This window comes from Triticum dicoccoides, chromosome 5A, assembly GCF_002162155.2.
Source record: "Triticum dicoccoides isolate Atlit2015 ecotype Zavitan chromosome 5A, WEW_v2.0, whole genome shotgun sequence".
In the NCBI taxonomy this organism is placed as follows: Eukaryota; Viridiplantae; Streptophyta; class Magnoliopsida; order Poales; family Poaceae; genus Triticum; species Triticum dicoccoides.
The window spans coordinates 581,683,728-581,708,362 of NC_041388.1; the positions used below are offsets into that span (position 1 = coordinate 581,683,728).

General features: G+C 43.8%; 2 protein-coding genes across 6 annotated transcripts; both read right to left on the reverse strand.

Annotated features, from left to right (window-relative positions):
* Positions 1-880: 880 nt before the first annotated feature.
* Positions 881-5,505, reverse strand: LOC119303046 (organic cation/carnitine transporter 7-like). Of its 2 annotated transcripts, none has more exons than XM_037580126.1 (6): positions 5,243-5,505; positions 4,309-4,733; positions 3,977-4,214; positions 2,614-3,145; positions 2,320-2,522; positions 881-1,215 (listed from the first exon to the last, which is right to left on the reverse strand). In XM_037580126.1, exons 2-6 carry the CDS (start codon positions 4,563-4,565, stop codon positions 1,006-1,008), a joined length of 1,440 nt encoding a protein of 479 aa, XP_037436023.1. In that variant the 5' UTR covers positions 4,566-4,733; positions 5,243-5,505; the 3' UTR covers positions 881-1,005. The 2 variants fall into 2 exon arrangements, with proteins under 2 accessions (XP_037436023.1, XP_037436022.1); XM_037580125.1 differs by having other exon boundaries at positions 4,309-5,098.
* A 1,881-nt stretch (positions 5,506-7,386) lies between these two features.
* Positions 7,387-11,959, reverse strand: LOC119303047 (organic cation/carnitine transporter 7-like). Of its 4 annotated transcripts, XR_005147827.1 has the most exons (7): positions 11,803-11,959; positions 10,316-10,659; positions 9,813-10,050; positions 9,201-9,732; positions 8,915-9,117; positions 8,270-8,560; positions 7,753-7,883 (listed from the first exon to the last, which is right to left on the reverse strand). XR_005147827.1 is itself a non-coding variant. In XM_037580128.1 (6 exons), exons 2-6 carry the CDS (start codon positions 10,570-10,572, stop codon positions 7,674-7,676), a joined length of 1,440 nt encoding a protein of 479 aa, XP_037436025.1. In that variant the 5' UTR covers positions 10,573-10,659; positions 11,803-11,958; the 3' UTR covers positions 7,387-7,673. The 4 variants fall into 4 exon arrangements, 3 of the variants coding, with proteins under 3 accessions (XP_037436025.1, XP_037436027.1, XP_037436026.1); XM_037580128.1 differs by lacking the exon at positions 8,270-8,560 and having other exon boundaries at positions 7,387-7,883; positions 11,803-11,958; XM_037580129.1 differs by having other exon boundaries at positions 7,744-8,560.
* Between the last annotated feature and the right edge of the window lie 12,676 nt (positions 11,960-24,635).

Sequence of the window (24,635 nt, forward strand, 5' to 3'; positions counted from 1 at the left end):
CCCGGGGGCTACTGTCGGCGTTCTGGGAACGGGGGTCCCCAGACTTGCCTGCCTGCGGCCCACGGCGTGGCTAAGCCAGCAGGCCGTACGACCCATCTTCATCAACAAGGCATCCAAGACCCTCGCGAGGGGCCAAGCCTCGTGAGGCGGATGACACGAGACCTCCTCTAGAGTGGCCTAGTCGGGCAGGCTCACGAGGAGCGGAGATATCAAGGTGAGGCAAACCTCACGAGGCTCTCGTGACGTGAGCCGTGACGATCGACACTAGACGGGCGCCAGGCGGGCGCCAGCGCGCGCAGCGTCCTTGTTTCCTCTTTGGTGCTAAGGAGGCCAGCGCAGGCGAGGAGTACTGAGGCATCAGGCAAAGGCTGTCATATCAGTGCAACAAGACCAAGACCAGAAGGACGGCAAGACGGAGGTCATCGTGGAGCCCAAGACGACGTCACCACCAGAGCCTTTCGCAGGCGGAGACCACCTTTGTCAGGATGGCTTGTATTAGTTGTCCCCCTTCAAATTTGCCCGTCGTTGTTGGCTCACTTCCCGCTCAATATTTGGGGAGAGGACCAGGGCATATATAAGTAGAGCTAGCCACCGCAGTAGGGCATCGGGCAGTTCATCCAGCACTCACCCACACAAGTTAGCCAAGCACAAGAACACTTCAAAACGAGGAGGTTGTTCTTCTCCTTGTATTGTTCATCATCAGCCCAAGAGGCAATCCACTACCACCACACTGGAGTAGGGTATTACATCACAACGGTGGCCCGGACCAGTATAAATCTTGTGTCTTTCGGTGTTGCGAGTTCGTCGAGTTCGTCCGCGAGATCTTAGCGAGCTAGGGCGTAGATCGGTGAAAGGAAAAGACTTCGCGCGCACCCCAGTGTTCGAACCTTAAGGGTTTGCCGGAACCCCACATCCACATGTACCTCCAAAAATGTAAGAAATCCAGCCAAACTTGACATCTTCATGTCAATGAATTACTAGCTATATACACTAATATATTTAACATCAGTCAATTTCACGGCCCTTGGTTTCTACAGGGAAGAGAATGCAGGCCACTCCAGCGAGGCATAACACCAGCTCAAACACAAAAACAGCTTCCATTTGATGGCAGGTGCGTAGCATGCCGACAGCGACAAGAGGGCATATAACCCCACCAATTTTACCAATGGAGGTTGCAATTCCAACGCCGGTCGAGCGGACTGATGTTGGATATACCTAGAATACAAGGAAATGAATTAGTGCGCAAGAAACTCTGCTCCAAAGAAATAATATTATCCAAAACTTGTACTGAAACTGCTTCAGATAATGCCTGGTCAGAGAAACATATTGGACAGGTGTTACACAGACAAACAAATTGAGTTTGGAGCAGACTAAGGCATAGCCTAGTGGTGGGAAGGGGCTCATGCCTTCCCACTCACCCAGGTTCAAAACATGGTACTTGCAATTTGAGTTTGTTGCATTACAGTCTTTCTGTCAAAAAAAACAAATTGAGTCTGGAAGGATAGTGTTGCAGCAATGAAGAGCAGAACACCTAGTAATATGATCAGATTTGAGATATTTTCTCCCTATCCACTACGTGGATTCATATTATTATCATTAGCTGCAATTAGGATGTTGAATTCTTATTATGATTGTTACAATCTTTTTTATGTTACTGTGTTCAGGGGTCTTTACAGTTGGCACATCATGTATATCTGGCAAGATAAGCAAGAGAATCTGCAAATCCATGAAACTAAAAATGGATGCTCTAGCTAGGAGAGTATTACTGCCCTCATGCATATATAGCGTATGCAAGTCTTCTGGCATCGACGCAACAAGAAACAAATCCTCCTAGCATGAGTTTCATAGCGCTGGGCCTAGCAGCAAGTTTTATTTGTATTAGGGGTGTGTTGGATTTAGCTCAAGCTAGCCTTGCCAGATAGGAGTATTTGGCTAGCCGAAATTTTGGTGAAGGTTCTGCTAGTCCATGATCTGGCCAATATTGGCAAGAAAAATGAACTAGAAGGTTCTTTGACCACAGGGCAGTTCACCTATCTTCAGTATGCAATACAGGGAAGATCTACTAGGAGATGATTAATTTCAACCCGTCCTAGCGTGATGAATGGAAAACTTTAAACCCTGAATATTAAAAATCAAAACTACCTTGGCACAACAAAAAGAATAATGAAAACCACCATTTGTATAAATTGGTTAAATGGATGAATGTAACATTCAAATTTATTAACTAAAATGGCTAGGTGGTATTTACAGGACACTGTAAAAACCAAGACAATGGAAAAGAAGTGCACTTGCTATATTTAACAAAGAATTGACACAAACCTCTGGAGCATATAAACATAGAACTGTGGAGCTACCCATGGCACATGCGCGAGCACCAAATAAGAGGGCCGTTGTAAATAGCTCATCCTGATGAAGTACTAGTGGCCCAAGGAAAGCAGCACAAGTGAAGAGCATGGACCACATTGTAGCTTTTCGGCCAATCCATTCAACAAGAACGGCAGATACAATTAGACCAGGAATCTCTGGAACATCAGTACATATATTTGTTAGCCAGTGGCATATTGTAAAAAAGAGGCAGTCATCAGGCAACAAAGTAGACTTACTGTAAGCTACCTGCTAAACTGGTAACAAATGTATCCCTGTAAAGGTTAGCATCTTCTTGACGCTGTAAGTTTGTCAGCCCAGATGGGCAGTTTGTATTGGCATCGCTCAGCTGAGATGTCAGCAAGACTACCCCATAATAAGCAAAGGAATTTGCAAAGTAAACAAACCAAAGAAGAAGAGTTGATCTGCGCAATGCTGGTGACAATAGTCTTCGCAGTGCCGCAGCGGCGCCAGATTTGAAGCTCAAGGCATTGTTAGCTTTGCATTCTGTCTCTCTGACTGGAAGAAGATGATCTATTTCGGTCTCAGATGTAAGAGTGCCAACTTTACTTTCACGGTGGTATGTGAGAACTCCAGGAGGAAGAGCTTCTTGGTTTATCATAGAGACACTCTCCAGGACAAGTGTAGCGTCTGACATTCTATTTTGTGCACAAAGATAGCGTGGTGATTCAGGTATTATTCGAAAGAATGGAAGCAAGAGGAAGCATGGAATGGAGGTCAATACTAGCAACCACCGCCAATTCAATGCCGATATGACAACCTGCGACCAAACCACAGTCGAATAGCATTTCTCAGAACTGTATAAAATTCTATAAACATAAGTCACAAATAAAATGTCGTAAATGCATCAGTCCAAAGTTTAACTGAGCATCAGTTATTTTAAACTTCATGCAGAAAATCAAAGTTTTTTCTGAGAAAATCAAAGTTGAGCTGTGAAGGTAAAAGTTTGATACGAGATAGCACAAGATGAAATCACAAGTATTCCTACGGAATATTCGTCATTCCCATTCATTTTTACTCTCTCCGTCCCATAATATAAGACATTTTATGACACTACACTAGTGTCAAAAAACGTCTTACATTATGGGACAGAGGGAGTACTTGTCAATTCAGATAATAGAGATGGTCTGAAATACATACTATTAACCATAATTTTTATTATTACACGTTATAGGAATATTTAATTATCTAAAAGTACTTCTGATGACAAATATATCAATATCATTTCTTGACATAATAATAATTCCATACACTTGGGAAGGAATGGATTTCAAGACTATGAAGAAACCAACACAAATTCACTTCTACATACATTTGTAAGCACCCGACCTGAACAAACAGAGATGTTTCTTTCAGTTGACACACTACTTAGTATTTGTGGCGTCTCTTTATCTATACTTGTGGTTTCAGAAACCTTGATTTGTCATGTTCTTATATCCTTGCTTATATCTCTACATACTTAATATTTGTTGTGACGCTATATTTTTTTTCTATTTCTACCTATAAAATGCATCAGGGAAAAAAATTTAGAATGAAAATGTGACATGTATAATTCACAACACTAAAGGGCCACAAAAGAAAGCTGCCATACCCATGCAAGTGAAGCCTCCAAGATAGTACCGATAGTCCAAAAAAGCGAAAAAAGAACTACGCAAGTGCCGCGATTTTGCGCAGGAACAAACTCCAAAAACCAAGATGAGAACACATGCCCACCTCCCACTCCTACGCCGACGAGAAACCGAAGAGCCATCAAGCACAAATAGTTGGGAGACCAGGCACTTAAGAAGCCCATTCCGCTAGTAAACAGAGCTGAAAACAGCAAAACGGTCCTGAAACAAGAAAAATCACAGGCTTTGCCTTTACAAAAAATCATATTCAGAAATGCCTGTACTGAAAAAATTGAAACAGGGAAGTGCTTCATACCTTCTACCATATCTGTCAGAAACAAAGCCCCAAGCAAGTGAGCCGGTTAGCATGCCGGCAAAGACCACACTTGAGAGTAGGCTCTCATCTTGGGCAGAGACTTGCCACTCCTCCCGAACCAACGGTCCGACAAATGACAGTAGGTTGAGCTCCATGGCTTCTACGACCCAACCCATGCCTGCATAAGCAAGAACAAGCGCCTGGAATTTGCCAAACCCCATGGCCGAAAGCGCGTCATCCGTGGTGTATGTTTCCATGCTGTCAGACAGTCGGAGTCTTTTGCTTGAACACCAGTATCACAGGCAAGTCTCGAACAAACTTTTGGTCAAATAAGTATCTTCAGTATGCCCCATGCAGAATAAAATCATTCGTAGAGACCAAAAGTATAGCCAATATGACTTGCTGTATACATTAAGAGTTCAGACCTGAAAGGCAAAAAAGCATGTTTGTGCAAGATGAAGCGTACAGTGATGAATCTAGAATGCCAAGAGCATCATGGTCTTCCTCCATCGCAGGACAGATTGCAAAGCGAATGAAATGATAAACTCATTCTTGTCAGACTCAGAGTGTGCAGGCACGTAAACTAAACTGAAGCCTAAACTGAATGTAGTTGTTACTAGTATGCTGTATGCATAAAGGCTAGCTGTTTCTTGTGCTGAAGCCTGAAGGCCAACGAGAGGGTTCGACTCCGAAGTAGGTACTCCCTCCCACCCAAATTAATTGCTGCAGCTCTAGTACAACTTTGGTCGAAGGGAGTACCATATATTCAGCTGTGAGCTGATCCGGCCTGCTGTAAGAACAAACCCACCACCGTACAAAAAGTATGTGACTGAAAGTCTGAAACTCTCACACACTTATAAAGATTAGCATAGAGATGGAGGAGTTGGGAGCCAATCAAAAATTTAACAGCAAGGGGTCGTCAGAGGGAGCGAACCGTGGATGGGGGTTCCCGGGAGAGGAAAGCATAGGCGGCGGCCGGCGGCCGGCGGCGGTGGAGGAGGACCGGGAACGACCTTGTGGCTGTGATTGATTGGTTTGCTTCGTTCCATGGCACCATAATAAGCGGCAGGCGGCGGCAACAGATTTCTGGTGTTTGGTGGAGTGAAGGAACAAACAAGCCTGACTGACGACGACGTCTGCGACCGTGCTTTGGTCCGGGACCCATGCTCGCTCGCTCGCTCTCTGCATACGCCACTCTCAACTACCGGCCGGGCAGGAGGCATCTATCTAGCACGCCTCACATTGATGTAAGCGGTATGGACAGCAGAGAGAGAGAGAGAGATAGAGTGGCGTTTTGTAGGACAACATGCCTGCCAAGGATATGCTTAATTACATAATTATGGACCGCCGATCGCTTGGAGCGTCGAGGTTGGCCAAATTGTGGCCTTTGCAAGCTCTGCAATAGGGAGCAAGAATCATGAGCCCACCTTTTCTTCAAGTGCCGCTACACGATTCGGCTATGGAAGTCTCTTATTGAGAAACTAGGTCTTGCGCACATGGATACTTCCGATTGGCTCATGGACGACTCCGTCTACCAGTGGTGGGACAAGAGAATCGACAACCGCAACCCTAACCGGCAAGCTATGGCCTCCCTCACCATGCACGTCTCTTGGACCATCTGGAATGAAAGAAATGCACGTGTGTTCCGCCACAAAAGTGCACCACCGACCGTCCTACTCACCGCCATCGTCGACGAGGCCAAGCTTTGAATGGCCGCGGGCGCAAAGAAATTAGGGAATTTTTTTCTGGGCGAGTAATTGTCATGCCGAAAGTGTGGGTGTGTTGTAATTCTCTAAACTCTATTCTCTCCTTATTTAATAGATGAGGCAAATCTTATGCCTCCGTTTCGAAAAAAAAATGTGAGGTGTGCTACATGTTGCCTCACTGAAAACATCGAGCATATTCTCTTTTGCTTTTCGTCCTCTGTCCTGTGCCTTGGTTCTCCCGCCCTCTCTCCAGGTACCATTTGACACTTAACTAGTGGTTGGGGCGCCACCCTGTGGCCCCGCTTGAGAGGAAGTTATGCACATATTTTCATTTAAAAAAATACATAGAGTCCTTATCTCCGTCTAAGAAAACATCTCAGAAAAAAAATCATTACCTTCATCTACAAAAAGAAGTAAAATAGAAAAAGAAAAAAAATCACCACCGCAGCATACCAGCGAGTTCTAAAAATACCAAAGGTCCTCCCTTCATCTAAAAAGGAAATAATATATTCAAAAAATAATCCACACCTTCATCTAGAAAATATTCCAAAAGATTACTCACCACGGCCAACCAGTTTGCGCCACGTGGCATAGCTGGTTGGCCGCCCTTTATGTGTAGCTTAATGTGTTTAATTAGTACTCCCTCCCTTCATTATTATAAGATGTTCTAAATGTTTCTAAATCTAATGTATGTAGATAAGTTTTAGTGTATTTGTTCATGGGATTACACAGCAGCTCCTGGGTTTTCCATATCCATAAGCAAATATTAACTTCAAAACACAGTCCAAACTAAAATCCGCAACGAAAAAATACAGTCCAAACTAAAATCCATCCAAACAATTTTTTTATACATATGATTTTTTGTCTTCTTTGCCACAGATACGTTTCATGGTATTTTTCACCAAATTTCACATAAAAGTAGATCAGACCCAAGTTTGGTATCTCCAAATTCCAGTTTTTCTTTTTCAAAATTCTCGGTATTTTTTTAACTTGATGTTCATATAGGGGGGTGGATCACCCTGATGCTACAAATCCTCTTCAATTTGTTCACTCATTACAGTCCGTATGTAGTCTATATTGAAATACCCAAAAACAACTTAAAATAGTGAACGGAGGGAGTAGTTTAAACAAAACCCCAATCATTTCTAGGATCAGGAGCGTCGACTATAGCACTGAGATGAATAGACCGCTAGTAAGAGATTTTATTTCAATCTAGCTTTTTAGCAAAAATATGTAATTATAAGGTTCACTAAAATGCAAGTCTAGTTTAACAACCATGTATGATGCAAGCAACCTAACAATTCCATAACCACACACAAGGGGTTACAACTTGCAACTCTAACTTCGACTGGGGACCAAATCAACATGAGAATTCAGCAAAAGTTACTGGTAGAAATGCCTGTTGCAGACACTTAATCACGTTCAAAGAATTTATACATACATACCATACCATACTCCTACTTACAGTCTCAAGGAGTGAGGACTTTACAAAATGATGTCCAATAACATCCGAAACCCCGAAATGAATTTCGAGGAATCTTCATCGTCATGTCCACTAAAATACTAGACATATAACAGTTTGTATATAAACATTCACGCATAGCAGCATGACGAATTTTATGGTCCAAGTGTTTTTGCTTGTTTACACCATGACCATCATCAGTTCATTGCGCGGCCCTTGGTCTCAAAAGGGAAGAGCATGCAGGCAATTGCAGCAAGGAATAACACCACCTCAAACACAATGATGGCTTCCATCTGATGGCAGCTTCTCAGCATTCCAACGGCTACAAGGGGGCAAATAATTCCACCAACTCTGCCCATGGCAGTCGCGATTCCAACCCCGGTCGAGCGCACCGACGTCGGGTATACCTAGAAGGACAAGAGAATAAGTTAGTTCGTAGGAAAACAAAACTCCTTCAGCGAAATATCTATTGACAACTGCTCTACAAGACTGTTTTGGGTAAAATGCTGCAATAACTATGTATCATTCTAAGTGTTCCCAGCTAAGAGTATAAACAAGACCCTAAGACGGGGAATACCACATGCCACAACTAAGTTGGTTTTTCATCAGGAAAATGGATCAGAATCGGTAGACTTCATTTAGCCAAGTTATCTATGAAGCAGGATGTCCGTTTGTTTACATCCTGGGTACACTCTGACTGGACAGTAGTTAACAGATTTAATTTATGATTTAAATAAGTAGGACAAGTACAACAATGATGAAAGGAGAATCCTTTATCACTGCATTGGATTACCTATAAACCAATGTAAACCTACACGATGCTAGGGTCCTCAAGAAATTTCGAAGCACAAAATTATGTGGTGAACACCTTGTAAACCCAATAACAAACACAAAATTAACAAATGCAAATCAATGACACTAATAAGTGGATGCTCTAGCAAGTAAAATATTCTTGTGACCGTGCTTATATCAGTCGGTTGCTTGCTTCTCTTCTGTCTTAGAGAAGTCCATCGCTTTGCAAGAGCTTGATGTGGAGATCATAGATACAAAAAGGCCTTGCATAGGTCCTGTCTAAAGATACCCCCTTCATGTAATTCAATACATAAAAAAGTCACAATGGTCATAATATGACAGTGTGACAAGAAAACATTACTGAATAAAATTAATAAGAAGGATGCAGTAGTATGTTTTATTCGTTTAGGTCATACTCGCACCAGTTTACTTACATATATCTTCATTATGAAATGTAATGCAGACATAATTTTTTTAAAATATTCAGGAAACAAAATACCATTTTAAGTACCTAGCCAAATCGATGGATATAATGTTGAAATTGCAACTTATAGGCCTACCAGGCAGTACTTTCAACACATTAAACTCACTATGCTGTGACACGAAGAAACACATTTACTGCATGCCATGAGAAAAAGATACGAACCTCTGGGGCATATAAACATACAACTGTGTAGCTACCCATGGCACAAGCACGAGCACCAAATAGAAGGCCAGTTGTCCATAGCTCACTCTGATAAAACACAAGTGGGCCAAGGAAACCACAGCATGTGAAGAGCAAGCACCACATTGTAGCTTTTCGGCCAAACCATTCAACAAGAAGAGCAGATGCAATTAGACCCGGAATCTCTGGTAGAGCAGTAGAATGATGAGTTAGTGACATATTCTACAGCCAGTCAGACTGGGTGAAGAAACGGGCTACTGAATGCTACCTGCAAGACTAGTGACAAATGTATCTTTGTAAAGGCTGGCATCTGTTTCACTCTTCACATATTTCAGCCCAGATGCGCAGCTTCTATTTGCATTGCTCAGTTGCGCGGTCAGCAAGACTAGTCCATAATAAGCAAAGGAATTTGCGTAGAAAACAAACCAAAGTAGAAGAGTTGATCTACGCAATTTCCGTGACAGTAGACTGCGCAATGCAGCAGCACTACCAGATTTGGGGCTTATGACATCATCATCTGTGCAGTCCTTCTCTCTGAGTGGAAGAAGATGATCTGCCTCAGAGGTAAGAGTACTATGATCAACTTCACCGTCTCGAGGGTATACGAGAACTCCAGGAGGAAGAGTTGCTTGGTTTGTCTCGGCGATTCTCTCCAGGACAAGTGTTGCATCAGATATTCTATTTTGCGCACACAGATAGCGTGGCGATTCAGGTGTAATTCCAAAGAAAGGGAGCAAGAGAAAGCAAGGGATGGCAGTCAATGCTAGCAACCACCTCCAAGTCAATGTTGATACGACAATCTGCAATAGGAACAAAATTTTGTAAGACTTCATTACTTGGTCAAAATATAAATATAAATCAGAAAGTATCAGTCCGATACCCATGCAAGTGAAGCTTCCAAGACTGTGCCAATAGTCCAAAAAAAGGAAAAAATAATCATCCAAAAGCCACGATTTTGCGCAGGAACAAACTCCAAAAACCAAGATGAATACACATGGCTGCCACCCAATCCTACGCCAACGAGAAAGCGAAGAGCCATCAAACATAAATAGTTTGGAGACAAAGCACTTAGGAAACCCATTCCAGTAGTAAACAGAGTTGAAAGCAGTAAACCAGTCCTGAAACAAGAAAAATACAAGTTTTGTTCAGGGATTATATTTGGTACATTGTATGTTTGCAACTATAAACCTGTCCGCAATGTATAGTATTGAAATTATGTTTACAATTCCAAAACACACCGGACGTGCCAAAGTTGCATAATCGTACATCAGGAATATGAGATTCAAATTCATAACAGAGACGGTCATAACTTTGTCAAAAATAAAAATAAAAATTCTTCTAGAAAAGCGAAACACATCAGTGCATGTACAAGTAAATCCTTACCTTCGCCCATATTTGTCAGACACGTATCCCCAACCACATGCTCCAATTAACATGCCCAAAAACACTACACTTGAGAGTAAACTCTCATCTTGGGCAGAGATTTTCCATTCCTCCCGAATCAATGGTCCAACAAAGGACAGTAGCATGACCTCCATGGCTTCTGCAACCCAACCCATGCCTGCATAAACAAGAACAAGTCCTTGCAATTTTCCAAATCCCATGGCTGTAAGCGCATCATCTGTGGTGTATGTTTCCATGTTGGTAGTGTGTGCCGATTCAGCCAAGGAAAGGCCAGTCTGTAGCAAACTTGACGTCAGGAAAATATTTGCTTATTTCACCTCCAGCTGCAAATAGTACGCACAAACAATAAAAACATACTTAGAGATGCCAAAATCATAAGAGGTACGATTTAATGCATATATTAAGAAATTATTAAAGGTAAATTTGGCCCTAGTGTTTGTTCGTTAATGGTGGATAAACATACATCAATGACTCTACACAATCCAATGCAACAACGCAGTTCAGTGCTATCAGGATAAGAGCAATGTCATGCTAGACCTCGTTTACTGACGCTGCTCCCACCCACATTCAGTTTGGCGAGCAATGACATGCCGGACTAGCCTAAACACAACACACCGGATGCTATATCGATGAGAAAGTGCAAAGGACAGATGGTCAACCAGGTCAAGAAGGCGGTGAATAGTTCCATTGAGATGATAGCGTGCGCATTTTTTATCGGCAAATAAAAAACAGAGCAATTATAGTTTCTGAATTCTGAATTGAAGGAGGAGGTGAGAATCTGAAGTGGCCTAGAAAGATTCTGAGATCTTGACTGGTGCTAAGTCTGCTTAAGGACTGTCTAGTTCCCTGATTTGACTTGGTTCTCCCTTTATATTTTTCTTGGTTTTTCTCCTAGCCTCTTTTGTAGATCTGAACAGTTTCCTGCTCAATACTCCACAGCAGCAACTCTTCTGCTGCGTTATTTATGTAAAATAAACATGGTTTCCTTGAATGATGCTGTATACAAAAAGAAGATAAGAAGTGAAGAGAATGGTACACGGTAGACATTCCTCTAGGATTAAAGCTTTACCAAATTCTCTATCTTAAACTCAGTCATCTGAAAATTCAGTGTAAAACTAATCCGACAGAAAACTTCTCCTGGATCTTCTGCTACATACAGACACAGATCAATACCCAACCCAGCCACCATCCAGGACCCCTAATCAACGCAGCACCTGAAACGAATCCAACTAAGCTCAGGGGGAATGCTATGAAGGCACAAGACCTGAACACCAAGAACTTGATACCTACTAGGCCATGCCAAGAACAGGGGGCGTGGCCATGTCCGAGCACGAATCCTGCATCCCAACTACCACCAGAAACCAAAAAAAGGAAGGCGCAAACAGCACGCAAAGCGGCCCAAGCGTCCAACGGAACGCGGGAGCAGCAAGCAATCGGCGATTGAGGCGAGGGGGGCGGGCACGTACGCAGGGAGGAGGCGGGGAGCGAGCCCCGTTGGGATCAGGGATGATCCTCGCCCGCAGGAAGGAAAGCCAGCAGCGGCGGCAGAGGGCGGGGTTAGAAGATGCGTGCCTGCCTGCGCTCTGCGGGTTGTTGGGAGGGGAACGAGTTTAATAGCGGGATTGGAAAATGGCGACGACCAATGGCGGACGGGGGAGGGAGGGGGGAGGGGCAGGCAAGCAACTGGTCCAGGGGCGACGATGGCGACCCGTCTGCGCGGGCCGGGCTGTTGCGGGACGCGTGGCGATCCTGATTGATTTTCATGTGGTCGCCAGGGATTCGGGATCGTTTTCGGTCCGTGAATGAATGGGATCAATCATGTGGTTTGCGGGGAACCGCGGGCGACCTGCCGCCGCGACGCTTGGCCGCCACCTGGACGTGCGACGCCCCACCAAGAGGCCCACAGGAGACGTGTTATTGGCCGACAAAGATAAATAGGAGTAGCCTTAACCTCGTGACAGTTTTCTTTTCTTTTTTCTTTCTTGAATGAAAATAATAAAGTTTCTCTTTTCTTTTGTCGCGCGTGATGGGTGGCGACCGGTGAAGGAGACCGTTCTGGCCTATTATCCGTGATGAGCTGCAGTTGTCAAATTCGGTTTTCTTTTTTGAGAGAGAGTTGTCAATTTCGTTTTGAAGACCGTGTTGCGTTTTTTATTTAATTATTATTATCGGTGCTCAGCTACGCTATCCTGTTTTGTGGCGTGATAAGAGAAACCTTGATGTGCTGTGTCAACCTCATACGGTCGTTCAAAGCACTTGCGTCTCCTCTGCCTTCTGCTGACGGTTTCTGGCGCCTGACTCACTCGCGACCCAAGAGAGTGACGAAGAGGTTGTGACGGGATATGTAAAAAATAATGGCTTCTTTGAATCAAAGGATTCTCACAGTACATCTAAAAAAAAAGGATTCTCACAGTAATTTTGGAGGATTTTAATTCTTAGGAATTTTTTCTATGTAGGTTGTTTGATTCATAGGATCGTAAACTATAGGAATTTTTTCATGGGATTCATTTACATTAGATTTCATAGGAAAATTTCCATCCACTCAAACCTCTTTAAAAGAATCCTACGTTTCTCTTATGCACAATCAAACACTCATACAATCTTGTAGGATTCAAGATGACATGCCACTCTAATCCCATGTTTTTTCTATTTCTGCGTTTTGAAAATCCTATGAATCAAAGAGGCCATAATATTTTAGTATGTTACTCAAGATTTACCTGTCCATATAAATGTGATTGTGTATATAAATATTTGTTAAATTCTGGCCGTGATTTATCTGCTCATATTAATGCGATTGTATAAATAAGTGTTTACCAAATACTGCATATCTTTAAAAAAATAGAGAGTAGTATTAATTAAAAGAGCAAACAAAATTCTTACAATCTTGCAAGGCGACACTCAACACGTAGGTTGGCACTGTCCCTTGCATAACACTACCACATAACTTGTCAACTCTTTACGCTCAAGCTGGGCAAGAATATGACCTAACTATTGCGACAACCCAATTCGGTGCCCGGGCTCATCTACACCCTGTCAGAAAAAATAAATCAAAACATGTACTAAAAATATTAGAAAAGTCCATTTTCTTTGTGTGATAGAAAATTTTATGCATGAGGTACGCTCCAAATTTCAACTTATTCAGACATCTGAGCAGCTCTCAGTAAAAAAAATCATGTCACAACAGTGTGTGAACATTAAACCTTTTTACAGGCCCTGAATTTGTCTTTTTTGCTGAGAGTTGCTCAGATGTCCAAATGAGTTGAACTTGGAGCATACCTCACGCATAAACTTATCTACCACACAAAAATTGGAATTTTTTGAATTTTTTTAGTATTTGTTTTGATTTTTTCAGGGGGGGGGGGGTGTAGATGAGCTCAAGAGCAGAAACCGCACTCCTAACTATTGACCCTTTTATCTACTTTGCAGACTTTAACTTCTCTATTTCCTTGCTTGATCACTTGAAATTCCTTCGTAGTCACTCCAATTTCCGATCAATCCACACATGAGGGGTCGAGTGCCTTTGCCACTGAGCTGTTGTTCGTCTCAATAACGAAAGGCAGCTCCGTACCCAGCATCTGAAGGAAAATATGCCCTAGAGGCAATAATAAAGTTGTTATTTATATTTCCATATATCATGATAAATGTTTATTATTCATGCTAGAATTGTATTAACCAGAAACTTGATACATCTGTGGATACATAGACAAAACACCGTGTCCCTAGTAAGCCTCTACTTGACTAGCTCGTTAATCAAAGATGGTTAAGTTTCCTGACTATAGACATGTGTTGTCATTTGATGAACGGGATCACATCATTAGGAGAATGATGTGATGGAAAAGACCCATCCGTTAACTTAGCATAATGATCGTTAAGTTTTATTGCTATTGCTTTCTTCATGACTTATACATGTTCCTTTGACTATGAGATTATGCAACTCCCGAATACCGGAGGAACACCTTGTGTGCTATCAAACGTCACAACGTAACTGGATGATTATAAAGATGCTCTACAGGTGTCTCTAAAGGTGTTTGTTGGGTTGGCATAGATCGAGATTAGGATTTGTCACTCCGAGTATCGGAGAGGTATCTCTGGGCCCTCCCGGTAATGCACATCACAATAAGCCTTGCAAGCAATGTGATTAATGAGTTAGTTACGGGATGATGCATTACGGAACGAGTAAAGAGACTTGCCGATAACGAGATTGAACTAGGTATAAAGATACCGATGGTCAAATCTCGGGCAAGTAACATACCGTTGACAAAGGGAATAACATATGTTGTCATTGTGGTTTGACCGATAAAGATCTCCGTAGAATATGTAGGAACCAATATGAGCATCCAGGTTCCGCTGTTGGTTATTGATCGAAGATATGTATCGGTCATGTCTACATAGTTCTCGAACCCGTAGGGTCCGCACGCTTAACGTTCGATGACGATTTGTATTATGAGTTATGTGTTTTAGTGACTGAAGATTGTTCGGAGTCCCGGATGAGATCACGGACATGAAGAGGAGTCTCGAAATGGTCGAGAGGTAAAGATTGATCTATTGGACGATAGTATTCGGACACCGCAATGGTTCCGGATCGTTTGGAGTATTTTTCGGAGTACCGAGAGGTTACCGGAACCCCCGGGGAAAGTAATGGGCCACTGTGGGCCATGGGGGAGAGAGGAGGCAGCCCACAAGGGGTGGCCACGCCCTCCTCCCATGGGAGTCCGAATTGGACTAGGGGAGGGGGCGGCGCCCCCTTTCCTTCTCCTCTTCCCTCTCCTTCCCTCTTTCCCTCTCCATGAGACGGAATAATAGGGGGGTGAATACTACTTGGACTCGGAGTCCTAGTAGGACCCCCCCTATGGTGCGTCCCTTGGCCGGCCTCCTCCCTCTCCCTCTTTTATATATGTGGGAAGGGCACCCCTTGGAGACACACCAATTGTTCCAAGCCGTGTGCGGCGTCTCCCTCCACGGTTTAGTCCTCCGATCGTATTCACGTAGTGCTTAGGCGAAGCCCTGCGTAGATCACATCACCATCACCGTCATCACGCCGTCGTGTTGACGAAACTCTCCCTCGACAATTTGCTGGATCAAGAGTTCGAGGGACGTCATCGAGTTGAACGTATGCTGAAATCGGAGGTGCCGTACGTTCGGTACTTGATCGGTTGGATCGTGAAGACGTTCGACTACATCAACCGTGTTAACCTAACGCTTCTGCTTTCGGTCTACGAGGGTACGTGGACACACTCTCCCCCTCTCGTTGATATGCATCTCCTAGATAGATCTTGCGTGATTGTAGGAATTTTTTGAAATTGCATGCTACGTACCCCAACAGTGGCATCCGAGCCAGGTCTATGCGTAGATGATAGGCACGAGTAAAACACAAAGAGTTGTTGGTGATCATAGTCATACTGCTTACCACCAACGTCTTATTTTGATTCGACGGTATTGTTGGATGAAGCGGCCTGGACCAACCTTACATGACCACGTTCATGAGACCGGTTCCACTGACAGACATGCAACTTGTTTTGCATAAAGGTGGTTGGCGGGTATCTGTTTCTCCAACTTTGGTTGAATCGAATTTGACTACGGCCGGTCCTTGTTGAAGGTTAAAATAGCACACTTGACGAAAAATCGTTGTGGTTTTTATGCGTACGTAAGAACGGTTCTTGCTAGAAGCCCGTAGCAGCCACGTAAAACTTGCAACAACAAAGTAGAGGACGTCTAACTTATTTTTGCAGGGCATGTTGTGATGTGATATGGTCAAGACATGATGTGATATACGTTGTTGTAAGATGATCATGTTTTTTAAAAGTTATCGGCAACTAGCAGGAGCCTTATGGTTGTCGCTTTATTGTATGAAATGCAATCGTCATGTAATTGCTTTACTTTATCACTATGCGTTAGCGATAATCATAGAAGCAATAGTTGGCGACACGACAACAACACTACGATGGAGATCAAGGTGTCAATCCGATGACAATGGGGATCATGACGTTGCTTTGGAGATGGAGATCAAAGGCACAAGATGATGATGGCCATATCAAGTCACATATTTTGATTGCATGTGATGTTTATCTTTTATGCATCTTATTTTTACGGCGGTAGCATTATAAGATGATCCCTTACTAAAATTTCAAGGTATAAGTATTCTCCCTGAGTATGCACTGTTGCAACAGTTCATCGTGCCGAGACACCACGTGATGATCGGGTGTGATAAGCTCTACGTTCACATACAACGGGTGCAAGACAGTTCTGTTGGGGAACGCAGTATTTAAAAAAAATTCCTACGATCACGCAAGATCTATCTAGGAGATGCATAGCAACGAGAGGGGAGAGTGTGTTTATGTACCCTCGTAGACCGAAAACGGAAGCGTTTAGTAACGTGGTTGATGTAGTCGAACATCTTCGCGGTCCAACCGATCAAGTACCGAATGCACGGCACCTTCGCGATCTACACGCGTTCAGCTCGGTGACGTCCCTCATACTCTTCATCTAGTTGAGGCCGAGGGTGAGTTGCATCAGCACGACGGCGTGTTGACGGTGATGATGAAGTTATTGATGCAGGGCTTCGCCTAAGCACTACGACAATATGATCGAGGTGGAAAACTCTGGAGGGGGGCACCGCACACGGCTGAAGATCAACTTGTGTGTCTATGGGGTGCCCCCTCCCTCGTATATAATGGAGGGGAGGAGGGGGCTGGCTGGCCACAAGGGGCGCGCCCAAGGGGGGGGGGAATCCTACTCCTAGTAGGAGTAGGCCCCCCTTTCCTAGTCCAACTAGGAGAAGAAGGAAGGAGAGGGAGAGGGAGAGGGAAAGAGGGGCCACGCCCCCTCCCTTTGTCCTATTCGGACTCCCCTTGGGGGGGGGGGCGCCACCTCCTGGCTGCGGCCCTCTCTCTCCCCTAAGGCCCAATAAGGCCCATAACTTCCGGGGGGAGGGTTCCGGTAACACTCTGGCACTCCGATTTTATCCGAAACTATCTGGAACACCTTTGGTGTCTGAATAACATGGTCCAATATATCAATATTTATGTCTCGACCATTTCGAGACTCCTCGTCATGTCCGTGATCACATAAGGGACTCTGAACAACCTTTTGTACATCAAATCACACAACTCACAATACATATCGTCATCGAACGTTAAGCATGCGGACCCTACGGGTTCGAGAACTATGTAGACATGACCGAGACACATTTCCGGTCAATAACCAGTAGCGGAACCTGGATGCTCATATTGGTTCCTACATATTCTACGAAGATCTTTATCGGTCAAACCGCACAACAACATACATTGTTCCCTTTGTCATCGGTATGTTACTTGCTCGAGATTCGATCGTCGGTATCATCATACCTAGTTCAATCTCGTTACCGGCAAGTCTCTTTACTCGTTCCGTAATGCATCATCCCATGACTAACTCATAGTGATGTGCATTACCGAGAGGGCCCAAACATACCTCTCTAATACACGGAGTGACAAATCCTAATCTCGATCTATGCCAACTCAACAAACACCATCAGAGACACCTGTAGAGCATCTTTATAATCACCCAGTTACATTGTGACGTTTGATAGCACACAAGGTGTTCCTCCGGTATTCTGGAGTTGCATAATCTCATAGTCATATGAACATGTATAAGTCATGAAGAGAGCAATAGCAATAAACTAAACGATCATAGTGCTAAGCTAACAGATGGGTCTTGTCCATCACATCATTCTCTAATGATGTGATCCCATTCATCAAATGACAACACATGTCTATGGCTAGGAAACTTAACCATCTTTGATTAACGAGCTAGTCAAGTAGAGGCATACTAGGGACACTTAGTTTTGTCTATGTATTCACACATGTACTAAGTTTCCGGTTAATACAATTCTAACAAGAACAATAAACATTTATCATGATAAAAGGAAATATAAATAACAACTTTATTATTGCCTCTAGGGCATATTTCCTTTAGTCTCCCACTTCACTAGAGTCAATAATATAGTTCACATCGTCATGTGATTTAACACCAATAATGAAGGAAATATGCCATAGAGGCAATAATATAGTTGTTATTTATATTTCCTTATATCATGATAAATGTTTATTATTATGCTAGAACTGTATTAACCGGAAACTTTCTACATGTGTGAATACATAGACAAATATAGTGTCACTAGTATGCCTCCACTTGACTAGCTCGTTGAATCAAAGATGGTCAAGTTTCCTAACCATAGACATGAGTTGTCATTTGATTAACGGGATCACATCATTAGAGAATGATGTGGTTGACTTGACCCATTGTTAGCTTAGCATTGATCGTTTAGTATATTGCTATTGCTTTCTTCATGACTTATACAAGTTCCTATGACTATGAGATTATGCAACTCCCGAATACCGGAGGAACACTTTGTGTGCTAACAAACGTCATAATGTAAATGGGTGATTATAAAGGTGCTCTACAGGTGTCTCCGATGGTACTTGTTGAGTTGGCATAGATCGAGATTAGGATTTGTCACTCCGATTGTCGGAGAGGTATCTCTGGGCCCTCTCGGTAATGCACATCACTATAAGCCTTGCAAGCAATGCAACTAATGAGTTAGTTATGGGATGGTGTATTACGGAACGAGTAAAGAGACTTGTCGGTAACGAGATTGAACTAGGTATTGAGATACCGACGATCGAATCTCGAGCAAGTAACACACCGATGACAAGGGGAACAACGTATGTTGTTATGCGGTTTGACCGATAAAGATCTTTGTAGAATATGTAGGAACCAATATGAGCATCCAGGTTCCGCTATTGGTTATTGACCGGAGATGAGTCTCGGTCATGTCTACATAGTTCTCGAACCCGTAGGGTCCGCATGCTTAACGTTAGGTGACGATCATTATTATGAGTTTATGTGTTTTGATGTACCAAGGTAGTTCATAGTCCTGAATGTGATCACGGACATGACGAGGAGTCTTGAAATGGTCGAGACATAAAGATTGATATATTGGACGGCTATATTCAGACACCGGAAGGGTTTCGGATGATCTCGGAGAAAACCAAAGTGCCTGAGGGGTTACCGGAACCCCCCGAGGACTAATGCGCCTTAATGGGCCCTAGTGGAGAGAGAGAGGGGCCGGCCACGGTAGACCGTGTGCCCCTCCCCTTGAGTCCGAATAGGACAAGGAAGGGGGGCGCCCCCCTTGCCTTCCCCCTCTCCCACTCCTTCCTTCCCCCTCCTAGTGGGACTAGGAAAGGGGAGTCCTACTCCCACTAGGAGGAGGACTCCTCCTCTTGGTGCGCCCTCCTAGGACTGGCCGGCCTCCCCCCTTGCTCCTTTATATATGGGGGCAGGGGCGCCCCATGGACACACAAGTCGATCATTGATCTTTTAGCCGTGTGCGGTGCCCCCCTCCACCATGATCCACCTCGGTGATATCGTAGCAGTGCTTAGGCGAAGCCCTGTGTCGGTAGCTTCATCAACACCGACATCACGCCGTCGTGCTGGTGGAACTCTCCCTCGAAGCTCTACTGGATCGTGAGTTCGTGGGACGTCACCCAGCTGAACGTGTGCAGATCGCGGAGGTGTCATATGTTCGGTACTAGGATCGGTCGATCGTGAAGACGTACGACTACATCAACCGCGTTGTCATAACGCTTCCGCTTATGGTCTACGAGGGTACGTGGACGACACTCTCCCCTCTCATTGCTATGCATCACCATGATCTTGCATGTGCGTAGGAATTTTTTTGAAATTACTGCATTCCCCAAAAGTGGCATCCGAGCCAGGTTTATGCGTAGATGTTATATGCACGAGTAGAACACAAAGGAGTGGTGGGCGTGGGTATATATACTATTGGGGAACGTAGTAATTTCAAAAAATTTCCTACGCACACACAAGATCATGGTGATGCATAGCAACGAGAGGGGAGAGTATTGTCCAAGTACCCTCGTAGACCGAAAGCGGAAGCGTTAGCACAACGCGGTTGATGTAGTCATACGTCTTCACGATCCGACCGATCAAGTACCGAACGTACGACACCTCCAAGTTCAGCACACGTTCAGCCCGATGACGTCCCTCGAACTCTGATCCAGCTGAGTGTTGAGAGAGAGTTTCGTCAGCACGACGGCGTGGTGACGATGATGATGTTCTACCGACGCAGGGCTTCGCCTAAGCACTGCTATAGTATTATCGAGGTGGACTATGGTGGAGGGGGGCACCGCACACGGCTAAAAGATCAAACAATCAATTGTTGTGTCTCTAGGGTGCCCCCTGCCCCTGTATATAAAGGAGCAAGGGGGGAGGTGCGCCGGCCAGGAGGGGGCGTGCCAGGAGGAGTCCTACTCCCACCGGGAGTAGGACTCCCTCCCTTTTCCTTGTTGGGTTAGGAGAAGAGGGGGAAAGAGGTGGAGGAAAAGAAGGAAAGGGGGGGCGCCCCCCTCTCCTTGTCCTATTCGGACTAGGGGGAGGAGGCGCGGCCCTTTCCCTGGCGGCCTCTCCTCTTCTCCACTAAGGCCCACTATGGCCCATTAACCCCCCCCCCCAGGGGGGGGGGTTCCGGTAACCCCTCCAGTACTCCGGTAAAATCTCGATTTCACACGGAACATTTCCGATATCCAAATATAGGCTTCCAATATATCAATCTTCTTGTCTCGACCATTTCGAGACTCCTCGTCATGTCCGTGATCATATTCGAGACTCCGAACAACTTTCGGTACATCAAAACATATAAACTCATAATATATCTGTCATCGAAATGTTAAGCGTGCGGACCCTACGGGTTCGAGAACTATGTAGACATGACTGAGACACGTCTCCGGTCAATAACCAATAGCGGAACCTGGATGTTCATATTGGCTCCCACATATTCTACGAAGATCTTTATCGGTCAGACCGCATAACAACATACGTTGTTCCCTTTGTCATCGGTATGTTACTTGCCCGAGATTCGATCGTCGGTATCTCAATACCTAGTTCAATCTCGTTACCGGCAAGTTTCTTTACTCGTTCTATAATACATCATCCCGCAACTAACTCATTAGTTGCAATGCTTGCAAGGCTTAAGTGATGTGTATTACCGAGAGGGCCCAGAGATACCTCTCCGACAATAGGAGTGACAAATCCTAATCTCAAAATACGCCAACCCAACAAGTACCTTCAGAGACACCTGTAGAGCACCTTTATAATCACCCAGTTATGTTGTGATGTTTGGTAGCACACAAAGTGTTCCTCCGGTAAACGGGAGTTGCATAATCTCATAGTCATAGGAACATGTATAAGTCATGAAGAAAGCAATAGCAACATACTAAATGATCGAGTGCTAAGCTAACGGAATGGGTCAAGTCAATCACATCATTCTCCTAATGATGTGATCCCGTTAATCAAATGACAACTCATGTTAATGGCTAGGAAACATAACCATCTTTGATCAACGAGCTCGTCAAGTAGAGGCATACTAGTGACACTCTGTTTGTCTATGTATTCACACAAGTATTATGTTTCCGGTTAATACAATTATAGCATGAATAATAAACATTTATCATGATATAAGGAAATAAATAATAACTTTATTATTGCCTCTAGGGCATATTTCCTTTAGTCTCCCACTTGCACTAGAGTCAATAATCTAGATTACACAGTAATGATTCTAACACCCATGGAGCCTTGGTGCTGATCATGTTTTGCTCGTGGAAGAGGCTTAGTCAACGGGTCTGCAACATTCAGATCCATATGTATCTTGCAAATTTCTATGTCTCCCACCTGGACTAGATCCCGGATGGAATTGAAGCGTCTCTTGATGTGCTTGGTTCTCTTGTGAAATCTGGATTCCTTCGCCAACGCAATTGCACCAGTATTTTCACAAAAGATTTTTATTGGACCCGATGCACTAGGTATGACACCTAGATCGGATATGAACTCCTTCATCCAGACTCCTTCATTTGCTCCTTCCGAAGCAGCTATGTACTCCGCTTCACACGTAGATCCCGCCACAATGCTTTGTTTAGAACCGCACCAACTGACAGCTCCATCGTTCAATGTAAACATGTATCCGGTTTGCGATTTAGAATCGTCCGGATTAGTGTCAAAGCTTGCATCGATGTAACCATTTACGACTAGCTCTTTGTCATCTCCATAAACGAGAAACATATCCTTAGTCCTTTTCAGGTATTTCAGGATGTTCTTGACTGCTGTCCAGTGATCCACTCCTGGATTACTTTGGTACCTCCCTCCTAGACTTATAGCAAAGCACACATCAGGTCTAGTACACAGCATTGCATACATGATAGAGCCTATGGCTGAAGCATAGGGAACATCTTTCATCTTCTCTCTATCTTCTGCAGTGGTCGGGCATCGAGTCTTACTCAACTTCACACCTTGTAACATAGGCAAGAACCCTTTCTTTGCTTGATCCATTTTGAACTTCTTTAAAACTTTGTCAAGGTATGTGCTTTGTGAAAGTCCAATTAAGCGTCTTGATCTATCTCTATAGATCTTGATGCCCAATATATAAGCAGCTTCACCGAGGTCTTTCATTGAAAAACTCTTATTCAAGTATCCCTTTATGCTATCCAGAAATTCTACATCATTTCCAATCAATAATATGTCATCCACATATAATATCAGAAATGCTACAGAGCTCCCACTCACTTTCTTGTAAATACATGCTTCTCCAAAAGTATGTACAAAACCAAATGCTTTGATCACACTATCAAAGCATTTATTCCAACTCCGAGAGGCTTGCACCAGTCCATAAATGGATCGCTGGAGCTTGCACACTTTGTTAGCTCCCTTTGGATTGACAAAACCTTCCGGTTGCATCATATACAACTCTTCTTCTAGAAATCCATTCAGGAATGCAGTTTTGACATCCATTTGCCAAATTTCATAATCATAAAATGCAGCAAATTGCTAACATGATTTGGAATGACTTAAGCATCGCTACGGGTGAGAAAGTCTCATCGTAGTCAATCCCTTGAACTTGTCGAAAACCTTTTGCAATAAGTCGAGCTTTATAGACAGTAACATTACCGTCAGTGTCAGTCTTCTTCTTGAAGATCCATTTATTCTCAATGGCTTGCCGATCATCGGGCAAGTCAACCAAAGTCCACACTTTGTTCTCATACATGGATCCCATCTCAGATTTCATGGCCTCAAGCCATTTCGCGGAATCTGGGCTCACCATCGCTTCTTCATAGTTCATAGGTTCGTCATGGTCTAGTAACATAACCTCCAGAACATTATTACCGTACCACTCTGGTGCGGATCTTACTCTGGTTGACCTACGAGGTTCAGTAACAACTTGATCTGAAGTTCCATGATCATCATCATTAACTTCCTCACTAATTGGTGTAGGCGTCACAGGAACCGGTTTCTGTGATGAACTACTTTCCAATATGGGAGCAGGTACAATTACCTCATCAAGTTCTACTTTCCTCCCACTCACTTCTTTCGAGTGAAACTCCTTCTCTAGAAAGGATCCATTCTTAGCAACGAATGTCTTGCCTTCGGACCTGTGATAGAAGGTGTACCCAACAGTCTCCTTTGGGTATCCTATGAAGACACATTTCCCCGATTTGGGTTCGAGCTTATCAGGTTGAAGCTTTTTCACATAAGCATCGCAGCCCCAAACTTTAAGAAATGACAACTTTGGTTTCTTGCCAAACCACAGTTCATAAGGTGTCGTCTCAATGGATTTCGATGGTGCCCTATTTAACATGAATGCAGCCGTCTCTAAAGCATAACCCCAAAACGATAGCGGTAAATTAGTAAGAGACATCATAGATCACACCATATCTAGTAAAGTACGATTACGATGTTCGGGCACACCATTACGCTGTGGTGTTCCGGGTGGCGTGAGTTGCGAAACTATTCCGCATTGTTTCAAATGTAGACCAAAATCGTAACTCAAATATTCTCCTCCACGATCAGATCGTAGAAACTTTATTTTCTTGTTACGATGATTTTCAACTTCACTCTGAAATTCTTTGAACTTTTCAAATGTTTCAGACTTATGTTTCATTAAGTAGATATACCCATATCTACTCAAATCATCTGTGAAGGTGAGAAAATAACGATATCCGCCGCGAGCCTCAACATTCATCGGACCACATACATCTGTATGTATGATTTCTAACAAATCTGTTGCTCTCTCCATAGTACCGGAGAACGGTGTTTTAGTCATCTTGCCCATGAGGCACGGTTCGCAAGTACCAAGTGATTCATAATCAAGTGGTTCCAAAAGTCCATCAGTATGGAGTTTTCTCATGCGCTTTACACCGATATGACCTAAACGACAGTGCCACAAATAAGTTGCACTGTCATTATCAACTCT

Coding starts and splice junctions, on each gene's coding strand:
- LOC119303046 (XM_037580126.1), bottom strand. CDS start 4,565: ATGGAAACATACACCACGGATGACGCGCTTTCGGCCATGGGGTTTGGC. Junction 4,215..4,308: donor TCTGACAGATATGGTAGAAG/GTATGAAGCACT, acceptor TTCTTGTTTCAG/GACCGTTTTGCTGTTTTCAG. Junction 1,216..2,319: donor TATGTTTATATGCTCCAGAG/GTTTGTGTCAAT, acceptor CTTGTATTCTAG/GTATATCCAACATCAGTCCG.
- LOC119303047 (XM_037580128.1), bottom strand. CDS start 10,572: ATGGAAACATACACCACAGATGATGCGCTTACAGCCATGGGATTTGGA. Junction 10,051..10,315: donor TCTGACAAATATGGGCGAAG/GTAAGGATTTAC, acceptor TTCTTGTTTCAG/GACTGGTTTACTGCTTTCAA. Junction 9,733..9,812: donor TGGAAGCTTCACTTGCATGG/GTATCGGACTGA, acceptor TTCCTATTGCAG/ATTGTCGTATCAACATTGAC.